An 18,620-nucleotide genomic window follows, 5' to 3' on the forward strand; every position below is an offset into this window, starting at 1 on the left:
AAGTAAAAAACGAGTCAGTTGTAAATTTGTTCCTTTAGACAATGAATTATTTCCTTTCTTCTGTTATGTTATTAAAATTGAACTGTCTTTAGGAAAACACAAGAGGGAAAACAAATTTAACGTGCCTAATTCCCTGCTTCCTCGCGAGGGGGTGTTGCCTCACGAGATTGCTCAAGATATTGGGTCATTGGGAAAACACGCGCCTTTTGTAATATCTCTACCACGCTGGGGAGATGTTCTCGGCCTATCCCGAACAACAAATCTAATAGTTCTCTGGTTTGCTGTTTTGCTTCCGGAGGGAAGTCGTCCTCAGGTTTGCACGAATTTTGTCTTTGGATGCCACCGTCCTATAAACAATTCAGAGTGGAAAGAATCGTTTATCAATCAACAAACTGCCGTGTCTTCTAGGCAAGCAATCTCTATATAACGGCAACAGTAATAAAATTAAGACGAGTGGCTGAACGGACTTCATTTGTTGGGATAGAAACTTTAGCACATTACGTCACAGGCGTTATCCCGGAAGTACGCGAAAAGAAATCACGAAAAGCCGACTCGCATGTGTCCAGAAATAATGGCAATATAAGCTCCACTTAAGTGTCCTTTTAAGTCTGCTCATCACTTTTAAACAGAGTAGCGCGAGAGTGAATTAGATAATAGTGTTGATCTATCACTTTGCGGCATTGCCCCAGCACAGTCGCAAATAGATTTATTTTTAGATACACTTTGCGCTGGAAACAAACAAAGGGCTGCAAATTTTAACCAATCAGAAGAGGCCATGTCACGCGTGACTGCTTCTGCCCTGTTATTTTTAGGGACATGACAACTGATTTTCGCGAGAACGGGTATTCTAAAAATAGACTCATTTGTAACTGTGCTGGGAAGCCCTCCCATGCCATAACAACACTCTTATCTAATTCACTCGTGTGGCGTGCTTCTCTTGACATGCAGTTGTTCACTATAATATCACTTGACAAAAAATATGCCGGCCACCTTAAATGTGTCCCAAACCAACCCCTCTTTTGTTTTTGTTTGGTTTTCCTTTTTTTTTTTTGAAAGGCAAAATGGTTATAGTTGACAGAAAAAACTTGACACTCACGGCTTACCTTAACCCCAAAAAGTGAGGATCTTTCACCATTTAACATCTTAAGCAACAAACAGCCAGTTTTCCATACATCGTCGGACCACCCTCCAGCTTCCTAGATAAAAAGCCAGAAATTCCTTCATGCAAACTTCACCTGACGCAATTACCTAATGTTATTCGTCCGTTCAGTCCACCGATGATTTTTTTGTGCAATAGGTTATTGAACCCGCATCAATTGTTACAAGCAATTTAAATGAACGTCAAACGTAACTAAAATGAATTCTCTAATATAAATCCATTTTTTACAAATAACTAAAAAACAAGAAGCTAGAGGTTGTATAACATCTAGAAGGTAGTGTGTTAAAGGGGTTAGGGAGTTTGCTTTGAGTTCCGGAGATTCAAGATCCTTTCTGTAACTCGTTGGATATATCCTGGTAGTCCCTGGTTCAACTTCTCAGCTGCAATTAAAAGCATTTCTATTAAAAATAATGATAAATTTATCCCATGAATAGTATGGAACCACGTTTAAAGAGTTAATTTTTCTACAATCTTTTCAGGTATTTCTCAATACCAAACATTTTTTTAAAAGTTTCTTTTTTCAAGAAGGAACGGTGTATTAATTTGAAATGAAACTGTCCTAGTTTGTTGTCAATAGTTGTTTGGGGGTTCGTCTTGTTAACTTCAGAAGATGCCAATTGGATGCGCTTCAGGGGTGAATGGGTCAAAAACTAGTAGAAGGTTTCATGCTTCGTCTTTAGTCTAACCTTGATGTTTGTGGCCGATCCAAAATCTGTTAGCTTAGCGTGGATACAATGTTCATCGAGAAGCAGGTTATCTCCTACATGAAACATACAGACTGTGATTAGTACAAGCAGAAACCCATAAGGGTTGAAACGTGTAACGCGCGTTCACAGCTTCCGAATATTCAATGCGAACTGATTGGTTGAATGTTTCAGTGCTAAGTACCATATTTGGAAACCCCTCGCTCTTGTTGTTCCAAATATGGTACTTAGCAAATTGAATATTCAGAAGCTTGTTTCCCAGCACATAAGGGGCCGTTACACGTTTCAACCCTTATGGGTTTCTGGTACAAATTCATTCAAATGTTACTTGCTCAGGATGACACAAAGAACAGTCTACAAGTTATTCATCTTAACGTCGTTTATTAGGGACCCTTTAAGGTCCTTGATTAAAAGCAAGGACGTCGATGACGGCTGCGGGAACGTTGTCTAAGAATATTATTTCCTGTTATTTCCCGCCTGCTTTGGTCACGCAAGCGAAAGAGAAAGAGATCTCTCTCGCTTGCATGACCAAAGCGGGCGGTTCGACTACTTAGCTCAGAAGGGACTGCAGTCTAGACTGCCTCCAATTTCGCGCCACAACCGCATCCTCTCCCCAATCCTTTCTCGGTTTCTCCGTTGCAGTTTCCCCTCCCCGTCCCCGTTGCTGATGCTTTACGTCCCTACTGGAGATGTTTGAGGACAGAAATGACGGATTAAAACGAGAAAAAACCAAATAATGATTAAGAGAACGCGTAGGAAAGTGTATGTTCACTGCAAGATACATCCGTGTTTAGGAGATGATGAGAATGAGCTCGGATCAATTTGCAGAAATTTTAAACGCTATTCAACCAGACATCTCCAAACAGAACGACAACTTTGTTGGAAGAGAGGCAAAACACTGCAACATTGTTGAGTCCAGCGAAATTGTTTGGCGTAATGTTTGATCAAAAGCAAACTCTATCCAACAGTGGATCGAAAAAAAGATGTTGGTCGAACATCTTCCTACATGGGTGGCCAAACGGTGGAACAATGTTGCATCGAGCAAATTTGGAGCGTTGAATCCAACTTTGTTCGATAGTTTGGCCAGGGATTTAGACCTATTGTTTATAGCATTCTCGTAGCCGTTGTCATCTTCCTCGCTTATAATAAGTTCCTCATTTTCTAATTGAAATCGAAATAGCCGAAGGACTTGATCACCTTTAATATCTCTATGCACAATCCCTTTGCTGTGTAAGAACTTTAGAGCTTTAAGTGTGTCCTCCAGGTAGTATAAACAGTATTTTTCAGGAACAATTGGCCAATAATTCGTCATCTCTTGAGCGTCTCGATATGAAACCTTTTGCCGTTCAACAAGTTCTGAAATTGTTCCACCTAAAAAATAAATGCCATTGTTATACCTCCCAACTCAAATACGTTTTCCGATTGGAGGAGAACGTGAACGTGTCACTTGTCATGGGTCAAAACTCACTAAATCCCTAGGGAAACAACAACTTGAACTTTCGACTCGCACGTGATCAGGGCGTGCACCTTTGAAACAGCGGCAATATTTCCGTTTAGTATAAACACACAGCACCTGTTTGTTAAACCAAATTAAACCCGTCAGGTGTAAAATTTCCCATCCGTTTGGATGGTTAACAATAAATATTGTTCTGTTTTGAGTTGGAAGGTATAACAAAACACTAAATGACTGGCTTCGCCTCGGGGAACATTGAGGGTCTCGGAGAAACAAAACTCACTGTTTCCCTTGGGACCAGTCATTAAGTGCTTATTAAAATTACCAAACAAATAAAAGCGAGAAACGGTGAGACTTTGCCTCTTTCTTACTCTGAAAACAGTGAGAAAATAGCTGTTAAGCGTATTGCAGTTTTACAGTTAAATTTGAAAATTTTCGGGATTAACGAGAGAGGGACCTTGGATGAATAAAGCAATGTAACGGATTTGTAAAGGTACTTTGGGGCGGTTCAGGAAGAATTTTGAAGTTGAGAATGCGCGCTGTTAGTATTTGTTTGGGCTGTAATTTTGAGGCAGCCACAAGGCCTAGGATTATTTACATGGTCTTAGCTCGAAATTGGCTATATAACCGATATTTTGTGATCAAAACACAAATGAGGCTGCAAAGTTACGGTGTCTCGTTTATTTCAAAGAAGTGGAGTTTTTATTGTTCAATTGCTGCGTTCGACGCCAGGAGAAGATAATTTCTAATCTTGGGTATCAAGTGCATAGAGCGAGCTTTAGCAATTCGTTTTTTCAGGTTTTTTGTTCGCCTACACTGCAGTTTTTAAGCGCCATCTTGAATTACGTCATGAGTGCATTGATACGTCATGTGTTTAAATGAAAATCGCACACTTCGTGATTGTTTGCATGGAGTCAATTTTCACCAACGCGCTGAATTTTGGCAAGGGACATTTGTTAGTAATAATCTTTCAGACAATTTCAACAATATCCAGATTTTTACAAATCTTGTTTTTGTGTCGCCATCACCTCTTTATTCCAAATTAACCATTTTAGCCACATTCCACAAACCTCACTTGTTGAAACCATCTTAGAAAGTGTATGCTCGTCTCCTCAAACTTTGGTTCTCTAAGATTGTTTTTTTTCCCGTTCCATCTCCTTTGCTACCAAAGCGACTGTCGGACGCACTTCAATATCCGAGATTACTACGAGTATATAAAGGTTAACTGAAGTTACAGGGAGCAAAACAAAAATTTGGTTTCTCAGTTTTTTTCCAAAAACAGATTACTCTTTTCCAGAAAAAAACCTTGTTATTGCCAAAAAATACGAGGCTATCCGCAAAATTTATTTCCTATTTCAATAATTGTTATCAGGATATACCTTTCTGCATATAGAAGAAGAGAAGCTGTGGTACCTTCCATAAATTCCATGAAAATATGTGCATTTCTGCCGCTTAGTTTGGCACCATAGTAGTCCACAATTTCCTCGATTCGCTCTCTCTTCGCCAGTTCTAAAGCCAGCAGCTCATTAATCCTGTACTGACACTGAAAATCAGGTTAAAAGAAACCAAAATGATAAAACATAGGTTAATTTAAATGACCAGAAGAGGTGGAGAGTTAAGTGTCGATGAAGCGATTCCCCCAGGCAATTAGCTGAATAAACGCAGACAATAATCCCCCCTGCTTGGAGGGGGGACAATAGCTGACACTACTACAATTTAAGCGGACAGAAATCCACGTGAAATCCACACAAAAAAAGTCTACGAACGATTCGTGTCCAAAACGGAATGCCTTGCAAACTTACTCATTAAAAGATTCATATCATTATATTGTCACTGACAAGAGGTCCCGACCGAGTTTTCTAGGCTTCTCTGAAGCTCGACACTCTTAAAGGCACACACCTCTCTTATTAGTGGTACATCTATTAGTGTTGTCGGTCAAATCCGTTCTCAGGTTGAATCCGATTTAACCTTGGTTAAATTGGTGATCCTCATTGTACCTAGGTTGAGTATGAACTCAGTACCAAGTACCAACTAATCCCAGCCTTATCCTAATTTTTCTCTTGGCTTAACTTAGGTTCCAAAAAAAGTTTCTTCAATTCACCTGGGTGTGTATTCAACCTAGGTAAAATGAGAATCACCAATTTCACCCAGGCAAAAACGGATTCAACCTGAGAACGGATTTTCGCCTGCTAATTGTAGTTATCGTGTAAGTTATGCGCCGATCAAATCGAAACCTCCACTTTCCCTCCCCTCCCGGGCAAACCCACGGAATTTGACCTTTGCCTGCGTGGGGTGGGGAAAATTGAACGGGAAGTGTCAGGTTTCAAATGATTTTTTTTTTCGGGCGCCGAAGTCGATAACAGCTATAAAACACGTGTTTGGACGAGAAGGACGAGTTCAAAGGAAGAAAGGAAGATATAGCATTTGTGAGCGATTGGCTTACAAAAAGGGTCTTCAAAAGTTAAGGTCTTCGCCCGGGCTTTGCCCGGGGGGGGGGGGGGGGGGATGTTGAAGTTTCGAGTTGATCGGCGCATTAACTCAAATAAACTGAAATCAAACATTGGTTTTTGAGGAGAAGGGGAAAGCGGAGTACCTGGAGAAAAACTTCTGGGAGCAGAGAAGAGAACCAAGAAACTCAACCCACATATGACGCCGAGTCTGAGAATCGAACCCGGGCCACATTGGTGGGAGGCGAATGCTCTCACCACGAGATAAAAAGCAAACTGTGGGTTAGAAAGATATGCGAGCTCGGCTTTTATTTTGCAGGGTTCGTTTGAAGATGAATAATTTGCGATAGATTTTTAATATCAGACGAAAGATCTCGTATGATAAAACCAAATTTATTGTGGGTGCTTTTCACGTTGCGTAATCGCCACCATATTGGCAGCCGTTGCTGGGAGCGTCACGCAACGCTCGCACCACAAACGGCTCTCACTGGCTTCTTTTTTTCGTGCATTACACCATGGTCACTTCGTCCTCAACAGATTGGTTGCAAGGCACCTATAGCCGGAAGTCGAAATTGTTGGTGAGTGACAGGATAATCCTTTTTCAAGCAGATTAAAGAGAATCTTGGCCGTTCCTTAGTGGTAGCCGAGGGAGAACGACCCGACATTTATCTCACCTTCTTAATGCAAAAGAGGAATCCTTCAGATTCATCCTCTGTTGATGCCACAAAACACTCTCCAAAAGCTCCAAACCCAACTTGTGCAATTATGTTGTAGTGGTTTCCTTCCTTGAACTGACCATTCTCAATCGAGAATTTTTCCTATAACGTCCAAACAAAAGAAGACTCAATAGCACAATTAACCTGAGGCTATTCACCATGCAGAGGTACTCACCTCGCATATGAAAAGTCATTAGTTTTGACTGTTGAACTCGAAAATGCTCATCAACGAACCAGTCAGGGCTCTACTTCCCTGCCAAACAATTGTTAACCATCCAAACGGATGGGAAACTTTACAACTGACGGGTTTGGTTTAACAAACAGTTGCTGTTTCGGTGGATGGAATAGAGAGATTAATTAAGCACGCGCGTTTTGAGACGTGGACGGCAACCGGAAGAGAACATGTTGCGAGCCCACACAGTGATATCTCCCAGATTTTTATACTAATCAGCTCTAATGGCGAAAAGATACTTGGCAATGTAAATAAGTTGTTCATCAGCAGGAGACCAATTAACAAATCGAATATGGTTCAGCGTTGTCTGTACTCTTATCGACAACGATATTCGTCATCACAGTGGTCAAAATGTTGTAGACTCACTTGTACCTCCCACGAGTACTGCGTAATTTTATTCGCTGTTGTACTGCGTCACGCAATATTAGAAAACTACCGTTTTATTCTTGTAAACTTTGTTGTTTTTTTTTTTTTTGCACTACGCACCTTTCAATGAAGTAAAACGAGTTTGAAAGCGGCCGTTTGCAGATTTCTCCTTCCTTTTTCACGAGTCCTTATTCCTCCGTACTCCGGTCTTTCTCGTCGAAGTAATTTACATGCTTTCGTGAGCATGAATTATCCAATGAGATGCTGAGAAAGACCACAGTGGGCTTCTTGGTGTAACGGAATTAATTAAAAATTGGTCACACTTTCCTAGCTGTAACAATTACATAGATAAATATCTTACAGCATTTTTTATAATTCTTACAACTCAACAGTGAATACCCCTGAGTCTTAAATGTTGTATGTTATTTAAGGGCCTTTTTCGTGAGTGCATCGAAGTATACCCAACCACCCAATTAAAAATAACGAGTTCATCGCGTCATCTTATCCCGAGTTGAGTGAATGTCGGAGAGGCTGTGATGGTATTGAAATCTGTTCAGCGCTGTTAACCTTCTTTTGAACAAGTTTGGACCAAACACCTTTCAGAGAGACATTCTTGTATTATTCAATATTGTGCTCTATCAGTCATTAAGTTTTATTCCGTTGTACAACAGATCACAATCTTTCCGCCGCTGAGGTCGGCATGACCTCGTACACAACGTGAACTTATACTCTGTGTCCGGACCGTGTCTTCTAGGGAAAATAAATATATATATCGAGTATCTATGGTTGTAGCCAAATTATCACTAGCTACAGAATGCCCGAACTGGGCCTCAAAATCCATTATAAGAGTGAATACATAAGATGAAGTATTTTGACTGAGAATCAGTGGTCATTTTCAAAATCACTTAAAAAGATGGTATATTTGAAAATATTAAAATCAGCGATAGCATGGCATGTAGTAATCGCAACGTTCAGTTCAAACTACTTTCGCTAAATTTAAATTAACAGATTACCATAGAGCGACAAACCTGCAGAGGCCAAAGGAGTTTTTCTTCGTCATACAAACTACTAGAATGAGGAAGATCACACTTCACCAAATTCCATATATAAGGATCTCTCTCACTCAGCCTGGAAGTTCCCGAATCAACTTGGCAGGTTGGAACTTCCGAAACGGGTGCACCTTCTTCCTTGACCTCTGGTGAGTTTGAAGGTGGAGAAGGCAGAGAAGGCAATTTCAATTCGAATGAGGGCGGCTTTTCAGGACTTCCGGCTAAATTTTGCTCGTTTACATCGTTCACAAATCCGCAAGTTTGCCAGCCGGGATCGCGTGCCTCTGTAACATCACGTTCAACATTACTCCTTGATTCTCTTTGAAAACTTCTTTCCACCTGTTCACCTTGCTTAGCTGTGTTGCTCCCGTTTGGCATATAACCAGAAACCCATAAGGGTTGAAACGTGTAACGGCCCCTTGTGTGCTAAGAAACAAGCTTCTGAATATTCAATGTGCTAAGTCCCATATTTGGAACAACAAGAGCGAGGGGTTTCCAAATATGGTACTTAGCACTGAAACATTCAACCAATCAGTTCGCACTGAATATTCGGAAGCTGTGAACGCTCGTTACACGTTTCAACCCTTATGGGTTTCTGATATAACACAAAGGGACTAACGGGCAAGTATATGATTCTCTCCTTCTGCGAAAGTAGCACCAGAACTTTTGACTGACATCTCCCATAAACACCGTGGCAATCTTCTTGTATAAAGAAGAGGTCGATCGAGTTAAAAGCGGGAGAGACATGTTCACGCAGAGTCCTTGCACCCGTTGACAATTTCCTTTCCGATCGTCGACATAAAAATGTTAATTCTTCTATACTTCGTTTCAAAAATTAGAGCAAAATTATCCGCGATCATGCAATACATATGTTCAGCGATGGATCACGTGTTTGTATGCAACGTTTGTTGGTAAGTCCACATTTCTCAGCGGTTTTCTTTAGATAACTGAGAAATGCACAAGAACGAAGAGATGACGCAAGTGAGGCAGTGTATTCCTGCATACCTTTCTGACGCTATTGAATCTATACAAAGAGGAGCTTTAAGAATGATATTTCCAAACTCTAGTTATCAACAAGCCATAGATCAAGCAAATCTAACATCGATAGCAAATTGCAGGATATTCATATGTAAAGCGTCGATGGCTGATATGAGGAATGAGAGGCACCCCATATCTCTCTTGCCTCTTCAAGTTACGACAAGATCCATCCCATACCAGTAAAATCAGGAAATTAAATACTAAATCCACTACCACAACAAAAAGGACAAAGAGAGCAAACGACTTTTTCACTTTTAGGTTCTGGTAATTCCAATTATTATAATACTTATTATTGTAAATAGACTTCATTTTTGGTATTCAACTTTGTAAATTGCACTGTCTATTCAGAGTAAAACTGCCAAAAGTGTTATGAAACTATTATTCCTTGTATATTCCACTAGTATTTCATATGGCACCATAGCTTTGCCGTTCTGTGAGCCATGCAGTCGTGTAGATTAAGTCCTCCTATATACTACAGTTTTTTGAAAGTGTTAAGGCAAATTTGAGCCTGGTTAAAGCAAAAGGGTCACCAGCATTGACTTTGACATTTCACTCTATTCTTAGTCATGCAAATTTCCCTCTGTACTGGTAACAACTTGAAAAAACATGGTGGCTAAGCTACCAGTTTAAGTTATTAGATTTACTCTCTTTCTACTAACTTTTCCTTAGCTTTCAATTTTTTCTCATCGTAAACGAAAGACAGAGTACAAGTAGCTTTAAACAACCTTTGCTTCCAAGCAAAAGTGGTACACAGGTCACCCAATCTCGATCATACACCTTATTCCAAAATTGTCGCCATTTTAGTATTCTTTTGTTTCCATGCAAATTGGCCCTTATGTCCTTGCTTTCAAACGTAAAATTCAAAAGAATATTTAACCTTGAACGAGGCCATAAGGGCCAATTTGCATGCAAACAAAAGAATACTAAAATGGCGGCCATTTTGGAATAAGGTGTATAACGTGAAACACGTAAGCTTAAGCACGCGACGTTTTTAAATTATATTAAGCCTCGGACGGAAATTGGAAGTGAACATTTCGTGGGAAAAGCAGATCTAACAAGTGTTATTTGCAAGTGTGAGAATTGAGGATAACAAGTTCTAGCCCATATGCCTATGGTACCTGGAGCTTCTATACGTATTGTACCCTTGAGCCAACCCTGTCCAGTATCTTTTGATTTTTAGAACCTCTATAATTTGAAATACCCTTCGTGCTTTCAGTGGATGACCTTAGGCATATTGTGATTGGCTATTGTGAAAACACCCACGAAAATTCCCCTGGGAGGTGCCTCTAAAAATAAAACGATATTAGATGTTAGATATTAATTTTCTCGTTGCTCTGCCTTTTGTTTATGTCTATAACTTTTGTCCCTTGCCGTCATTGGGGACCTTTAGATCGGAACACGACGACGACGACGACGACGACAACTTCGAGTTTTCCGTACTGAGCATGCGCATAAAGTTTGGAGGCCGACATTTATCGAAGTGAGCGTGCTCAGAACGGAAAACTCGTACTCGTAGTTGTTCTCGTCCTCCGATCCAGAGATCCCTATAGAGTGTTCTCGGTCATGTGACCAGCAGCCATATTTGCATACTAACACAAAAGGAAGAAATTTCATAAGAATAGAGTTCAATTCCCAAAAAAATATTTCACTCCTCCAACATGGCCGCTGTTTCTTTGTTTCAATCCTCCAACATGGCTGCCGTGACGTCATGTGAAAATACTCTATTACCTTAGAGCAGGAACCCATGCCCCGGAGCCTACAACTCGGTCCCATACAGGGTCTTTTACAGACCGATCTATTTTAGACTACCTTTTCCGAAAAAAAAAGGAGGCAGTTCCGGTTCGGTGCCCCGTGACGTCAGGTTAGTTTCTTGTAATTGGTCATCGGGCTCCTGTGGGAGTCTCATTCGCGGGAGATTCAATCTAAGAATAAATCGGTCTTTGAAAACGCCGTGACACGAACACAGTGGAGTTGTAGGCTCTGGGTCATGGGTTGCTTGCTTTCCTTCACTGAACAAGTTAACGTTAAGCCTTACTTTATGGATGTGTTCAATTGAATGTCTTTCGCGATTAATTAACTCTCGCATTGCTATCCTTTGTGATTAATTGACGCAGAAATTCCGTGCCACATCCCCAGCAAAACTAGCCTGCACACAGGCTCTCCGTGAGTGGAATAGCGCAAGGATTGGAGCTCCAATTCCCCAGCTTTTGAAAGCGCGCCATTCCACGCACGGAGAGCCTGTGTGCAGGCTACAGCAAACCAGACACAAAGGCAAAAGTAATCATGATTTCCTATCTGCGCATCTCCTGCCCAGCGTAGTTACCTTGGGGTTATAAATGGCTCAAAGATCATTTTATTGCTTGAGGTTGGCCGACGTAATTGACAAATACGGGATAATCAGGGTCCAGGAAAGTGAACTGCAGCCTCGAACTTGATTATCACAAAACCTTTTCCAAATATTTTTCTAATATGAATCGTTTTAAAGAAATCAAGCGAGAAAAGTTATCTTGCCTCGTTTAAAAAAAGAATAAGATAAAGTGTGTCGCGCGCCAATAGGGAGTTCAAGAACCCACGACTGTCCTACGGCGACGAAAAGTTCACTTCAAAATATACGTTTAAGCTCTGCAATTTCACATTATCCCATCTTGTTTATGATGTATAGCATGGGCGAAATAGCTTACAACTGCATTGGTACGGCCGGATTTGAAGTAAAGAGAAAGAATGAAAGATTTATTTTACCACAATTGCTTGTAATATCGCAATCTGATTGGCTAATTTGCCGTTGTCCATAAGAGTCTAGACAACGCTGCTCGCGTCATGCTCAAGTCAAATTGTCACGCACTGTAATAGCCAATCAGGAAAGTTAATTTTGAGAAATATATCAATATCTTGCGAGAAGGTTATAGACAACCCTGAACTACTTTCGATTTGTTAACTGTCGTAGAGCGAATTCCTTTGGCTTTGCATTACTTCACTCGGTGATCGGTTCAAAGTTCTTGCGCCACCCTTTCAACCAATCAGAAAGAAGTGAGACCAAAACCAATCGTGGCTCGTGAGTGCACATTTTCCCGCGCTTTGTGTCGGCTACGAGTAATTACTTCGAGTTTTGATTGGTCTCCTGGATTGTCTCCGTCCTTTTTGATTGGCCAAAGTAATTACTTTGGTTTTGGTTTTACGACACTCGATTGAAACTTGCTCTATGAGAAAATTGTATTAAATTGCGTGCCGCACTTGCAGCACGATCATTTTCTTCTTTTAACCAATAATATTAATGTTTTTGGACGTTATCGTTGCCACAGCCATCGCAATTTCTTGAACTCCCTAATAATAGGGAGTTTAAGAAACCACGACGGTTACGGTAGCCTAAGTGTAGCCGTACCCTCCCCCCGAAGGAAAAAATAATTCCTACGGCTAACGGCTACACGTAGGCTACGGCGACGAAAACGTCACTTCAAAATATAAGTTTTAGCTGTTTACCCACGTTGTCGTCAAAACCTTAAATTTGGTTTTTTACAATGACTGCAAAATTCTCGCGCGCTCATTGGTTAACTTTTATTGTCAATAAGCAGACAGACACATAAATTTATAATTTATGCGAGGATGACGTGATATTGCTTGCGCCAAATTGAAGTTTCTCGCATTTTTGTCTCGCGTTCTTCCCGTGTTTGACTTAATTTTGACTATCGCCTCGTGGATCCACAGCTACTTTGACAATGTTATGACGAAATTCATGATCAATAACCGGACAGACGCACGAAAAACTGACTTCAGTTTGTTAAATTTCACTTGGTAGTTTTGACGAGTACGGGAGAGAAATGTTCAAAAATGCGTAGCGCACGTGCAGCACGATCATTTTGGTTTTTAACCAATAATAATATTACTGCTTTTTGGCGTTGTCGTTGCCGTAGTCATCGTAGTTTCTTAAACTCCCTAATGCACTGAAGATGCAACGAACAGTTTATGCCTGCTTGAAGATTGTTCACCAATATGGAGATCGGGTGAATCTGATTCCGAGAATTAACTGAAGGTTCTTAGTCAACCAGAGTTAAGATGGTGTGTACCAAGTATAGCAGTAACAATTATCTGCTAGCAGATCATTCACCAATCTAAGATGCACTGACTCCAAAAATTAACTGTGGAATCTTAAGAAATGGCAAATGGTGACGGCGATGTCTGTAAACAATTCGGATTTGCTTTCCTTAACGCACAATTGAAACCTAATTTTCAACCAGCAGGACTGTGTAAATTTGGTAAAAACCTGTCCGATTTTCATAACTCTCGCACTGCCAAAGTATTCATGTGGCATTGAGAGGGATAATGGTCTCTGAGACTGTAAAACTTTGACTGGGTGCAGTCTGCGATCGTACAGCTGCCGGCGCCGTGTGAGCAAAGGGTGTCTCCGATGCGAAGCCTAGCCTCTGACTCCGAATCGGTTGTCTAATGCCAACTCCGGGCTTTCCGTGTTGCGATTCGTCTGGCTCATTCCAGGCCAACAACGGAGCGGTACGACGATGCGAGGGAGGTGCCGAAGTTGCCCGAAGTTGCCTTCGTCTGAGTTCGAGATTTGACCTAACATGGATTGGTTCGGATTCATTCAAATTGCTCGTGATTCTTGATGTAGACGGGAAATCGGCTCGATAAGTGGTCGTCGGACTTGGGCATTCGTTTCCTCTCCATGTTATGATGTCACGTGAACTTTTTGTGTGCTGGGTTTCGCTAGAATAAAGATATTTACGCTTTCCCAATCCCTGAAACAAGACAACCACAGAGCGGATATCATCATAAATATATATATATATAAAGCCCTGAGCGCAACAACTCCCAACAATGTAAGGACGTGCAGCGTATTATGGGAAGGATACAACCCATAAGACTTAGTAAGCTTACAAAATTCGGCTGCCATCTTGTTTTCAACATGTTAATGCATTGCTATCTCCATGGAGACCAAATGTAATAAGCGTGCGTGGCCTCAACAATGTTGGAAGAGCTGTGCAAACAGATTCATCATTGTTGGGCTACGCTTCGGCGATCACGGAAAAAAGAAATTTTGGAGTTGTTGGCTCAAAAGTTTGACCAGTTTCAAATTTCGTGCAACAACTCCCATGTAATACCCAACGATGTTGGAAGTTGTCGGCCAATAATGTTGCATTCGTTTATACGATGATCAGTATATATAAATCTCAATATAATAATTCTTTACAGATTAAATGTTCGATACAAGCAGATAAATTCAAAGCAACCAACAGTATTATAGAAAACACAACTGAAATTTCCATTTCTTAATTTTATTGCTAAGAGGACAAAAGCAAAGGGAATGAATAAACAAGCTTCTTAAGTTCCTTTTGTTAGAGCCCTATCATCCTCAACATGAAGGGTAACAGTGACGTCATTGCCATCACCTTTACGGGTATGCAGAGTATGTAACCCTACAGAAATATAAACTGTGTTTATATTGTGGGAAATAATGACGAAATATTTGAGGTATTTTGCCATGCCAGAAAACGTCCACATATTTGATTGAATTTCTCACACTTCCCTAGTAATCGTTTAGCAATATTTGAATTTTTTTACTCTAGCAAGGTCATATTCAATAAATCATTTCCTTTGCATGTTTGGTTTGAGAACTGAAAGTACCAAGGAAATGATCCACACACAAACAAAATGGTTTCCAGGAGGAGCTCATGACTCTCAATCCCAAAACTGATCTCCTTGGAGTTGCCGTTTTCTCAAAGTGTCCATATTAAGAACAGCTTAAAGGGGCTAGCGCTGTATCACGGCAGCACAGGGTCATTTTTTGTGCAGTTTTACCAATAATTTGCCCCTCCTCACCATGCAGTATGTTTAACTACCGGTAACAAGTATTTTGAAAAAAATGACACAACTAAATAACTGCATAACTGGGTACCAGTTTTTTGCTGTTGGTCATGAGCTCTTGAACTGCAACCACAGGCAACCCATACTCAAATCACTTAATACAGACCATTTTACAGTTGTGTGGTTAGTTACCTGGCCTATGAATGAAAGTGAGGCTAGATTTGACCTTTTTTTTATAGAAACCTCACTGCTATTCTTATTTATATAATAACCCAAGTTATTCTTGCATATTTTTGATTGGTTCTTTCCTATGATCTATTAGAGGACAGACGCACGATTGACGCCACCATCAGCTTTTATGTGAATAAAGTTTAATTCTTTATTATATAAAACAAATAGATTCCATGTTGTCGTGGGTCTGTTCAGTAATAGATCACAGAAGACGTCAAAATGTGGTAAGAACATCAGTGACACACTCGGCTATCGCCTCGTGTGCCACTTTTTTGTTCTTACCACATTTTGACGTCATCTGTGATCTATGACTGAACAGACGCACGGCAACATGGAATCTATTTGTTAAGTAAATTTCAAGTAATTAGCATTCAGAACAACATTACAAACATTAGAAAAGGAAGGAGGTATGTATCATGATAAGGTCAACTCCAGCCTCACTTGCATTTTTCTCACTTGCTTTTAAGGCCAGGGGCCCGTTTCTCGAAGTCCCAAAAACTTTTTGGGCCCAAAAAGCCACCTGTGAAATTGCCAACCGCTTGTTTTGGAAACCCGATCTTTCGACATGTTTTCAAGGTAACAAAAACAAAAATAACTGTGAGGTTTGACGAATTAAATTCTCTCCGTTCTTGAGATACATAACACCCGAAAATGGCCTGTAAAGTTTCGGGACTTTCGAGAAACGCCCCCCAGGTAACTAAACACATAACTGTACTGTAAAGGTCTATTGAGCACCCTGGACTCTGCTATGTTACACTATACACTTAATGTATGGTCCCGAGGGAAACAGTTTTGTTTTCTCAAGAGTCCTGATGTTTCCCAAGATGAAGTTGAGGGAAACATCAGGACTCAAGAGAAAACAAAACTAACTAGTTTCCCGAGGGACCAGACATTAAGTGCATTATTATATATTTAGACTTTTCCTTCAACAATCGCAGCAAAACATCTGGAGCGGACAACAACTGCGGAGTTGTATCCCACTCGGAATACATTTGAATTTTTTGATCCGGGGCACATGACCAAGAATCAACCAATCACAGTGCTCGTTTTGTTGAGTGCAAGTCTAGGTATATAACAATAGGATAACTTATCACCTAAATTGCCCTATTTGCACAGTAAAATTATGAGCTTACCATTCCAAAATATGTTTCAAGATCTCCCATATCACTATGAGCATGCCGGTTATCATGTCTGGAGAAAAGATGCCGATTGGATCGTTCCTGTATGTCAATTGGCGAAAATGAAATGAAAAAATATGGAGAGCAGTGTAAGTCAATTTAATCCGATGTCATTGAAGAAGCCTGAAAAAGAATACAGCTCAGGGCTTCAAAAGGATGTCAACCCTTGACCACTTAGTGCATCATTTTTCCAGACCCCAAAAACCCAATAATAAGACTTGCTGAAAACGGTGAGGCTTTCTAGTGCATTTTACCTTCCTTCCGAGCAGAGTCTCCTTCGATCGATCTTCCAACATAAGTTGGGAAGGGGAAGAAGACTCTGCCAGCCACCTTGATATTTTGTATTGAGAATGCGTTAAAAATTCAAATGCATTTGGGTGTCAGTCTCGCGTGTAACCACAAAATGAAAACAAGCAGTCCGGACGACCTCTCATAGATCTTTTTGCAGATACACTAGCCATTTTGATTTATATTGTTTCAAATAGCTATTATGCCCAGGGGGGCACGTGTATATTAATTTGCCCCTGAGCATCCCATAATGTATTTCGAAACAATAGAAATCAAAATGGCCGCCATATCTGCAAAAAGGTTTATGTGAAAGATAAAAATAATATCTTCACTGTTCTCAGTATCTTTATAATAAATAAAGCAGATCTTCAGCACAAACGACACCAACCCTTTCAAATTTATTTTCAGAAGTTGTTTGAACCTTTCCTACGATTTGAAGTAAAAAACACCAATCTTACGGTATTCACAAAACATTCACTCATGATAATTAGCAAGTTTTCAGTTTTACGAATACCACAACGCCCCCCAAACATCAACATAAAAAATAGCCTCTCTGTTTCTGACAAGAATACACTGGTAGTAACATTGTTTCCTTTCATTAATAAATAACAAGTTGTAATGACCCGTTCTCTAACAGGTTCGTTGTATATAATTAGCACTAAACTTGGTCCTACATTTTAATGTACTTTTTATCAATATAAAAGTTTCAGAAATTATATGATGGCTACAATACTCTTTGGACGGGAAAAAAGAACCTTTCAATGTCACCTACGTCTTGCCGACAGAATCAGCACGACTCTTAGATCGACTGAAGACACTCCATTGTCTGATCTAGATCGATCAACAGCTGCAAATATTAAATACAGTCTATGACCTACCGCTACATGATTGAGGAACTTTTCAGGAGGCACCGGTTTTGCTCTGTGTCGATACGGTATAGTAAACTCTGAACGAGATTTGCTTCTAAAATGCCCATGAAAACCTGTAGGGAACTATAAAACAGTTTGAAGCGTTTAACTATCACACGATCTCTTGCTGTCATGGGTCAGAACGTAACTTGAAATTGAACAAATGTGAGCCCCTATTTAGCACTTGAAAACTCACCCAGGTGCCTCGAATGTCATGTGTGCCTGTCATATTCCATTCATCTGGTAAAACGATGACTAAAAACTGCTTTTATCTCAAGTCAAAATTTGTCCCACCTCATATAAACGTGTTGTTGTAAGCTTGTTGTCCGTTACCAGGGAACCCATCATAGTGTGACTTCATGATTAATATTGACGTTTTCCGTTGCGCTTGAGTGCATTTCTATAGCACGTAAATTGCCGGTAATTGCGTGTCGCGGAATACATTAGCCTGACCATTAGCCTGCGAGTAAGCTTTCCAAGGCGATGAATACAGTGTATAGGGAAGATATCTGTTTACAAACGTTGCTTTTGTTATTCAAATGTGCCAACCAGAGGAACAAAAGACCCTTAGCTGACGTCAACCATATCTTCCCTATTTTAAGCTGCGATCAGGCTCCATTTTCGTTACGCGAGGGGACGAGCGTGGGAGCGCAGGTTATGAATATATCTATATCTATTCCTTTGGCATTCGATTTCAATTAATTAACGTACTTGTAGACAATTTTTATGCAAGGGCCAGCTGAATAAAGTGGAAGCGCCGGATCTTAGGAGATATAACCCGCAAATAATTTGTAGACTAAAAACAAAACAAGGATGCAAGGCTGGTTGTACGGCTGTGACGTAATCTGTATCCTCACAGCCGCACAACTGGCCAAGTTTTTAGTCTACAGGGTCAAGCTAACACTGGTTAAACGGGCCATAAAATTAACATGTACTTTGAACACTGCCATTTTTCACTTATCATAGCATAAAGCCGAAGAGAAAGACGAAGAAGAAAATAAGAGGGTTTTTTTTTTTTTTTTTTTTTCACATTTTTT

General features: G+C 40.3%; 2 protein-coding genes across 2 annotated transcripts in view; both read right to left on the bottom strand.

Moving 5' to 3' along the window:
* Positions 1–8,564, bottom strand: part of LOC138011310 (serine/threonine-protein kinase nekl-2-like) — a 9,603-nt gene extending 1,039 nt beyond the window's left edge. The window contains exons 1-7 of the mRNA XM_068858280.1: positions 8,106–8,564; positions 6,438–6,581; positions 4,730–4,859; positions 3,061–3,234; positions 1,846–1,919; positions 1,104–1,196; positions 1–347 (exon numbers count right to left, since the gene is read on the bottom strand). The exon at positions 1–347 is cut by the window's left edge and continues 1,039 nt beyond it. Coding sequence (XP_068714381.1) covers positions 126–347; positions 1,104–1,196; positions 1,846–1,919; positions 3,061–3,234; positions 4,730–4,859; positions 6,438–6,581; positions 8,106–8,504 — 1,236 coding nt within the window. The 5' untranslated portion in view covers positions 8,505–8,564 and the 3' untranslated portion in view covers positions 1–125. The remainder of the gene's footprint in view (positions 348–1,103; positions 1,197–1,845; positions 1,920–3,060; positions 3,235–4,729; positions 4,860–6,437; positions 6,582–8,105) is intronic.
* A 4,137-nt stretch (positions 8,565–12,701) lies between these two features.
* On the bottom strand, positions 12,702–17,931 carry LOC138011311 (uncharacterized protein C3orf84-like). Its single transcript, XM_068858281.1, has 4 exons — positions 17,780–17,931; positions 17,554–17,667; positions 16,343–16,429; positions 12,702–13,912 (listed from the first exon to the last, which is right to left on the bottom strand). The coding sequence occupies exons 1-4, from the start codon at positions 17,810–17,812 to the stop codon at positions 13,460–13,462; spliced, it is 687 nt and encodes a 228-aa protein (XP_068714382.1). The 5' UTR covers positions 17,813–17,931; the 3' UTR covers positions 12,702–13,459.
* Between the last annotated feature and the right edge of the window lie 689 nt (positions 17,932–18,620).

This window comes from Montipora foliosa, chromosome 7 (assembly GCF_036669935.1).
Source record: "Montipora foliosa isolate CH-2021 chromosome 7, ASM3666993v2, whole genome shotgun sequence".
Taxonomy (NCBI): domain Eukaryota; kingdom Metazoa; phylum Cnidaria; class Anthozoa; order Scleractinia; family Acroporidae; genus Montipora; species Montipora foliosa.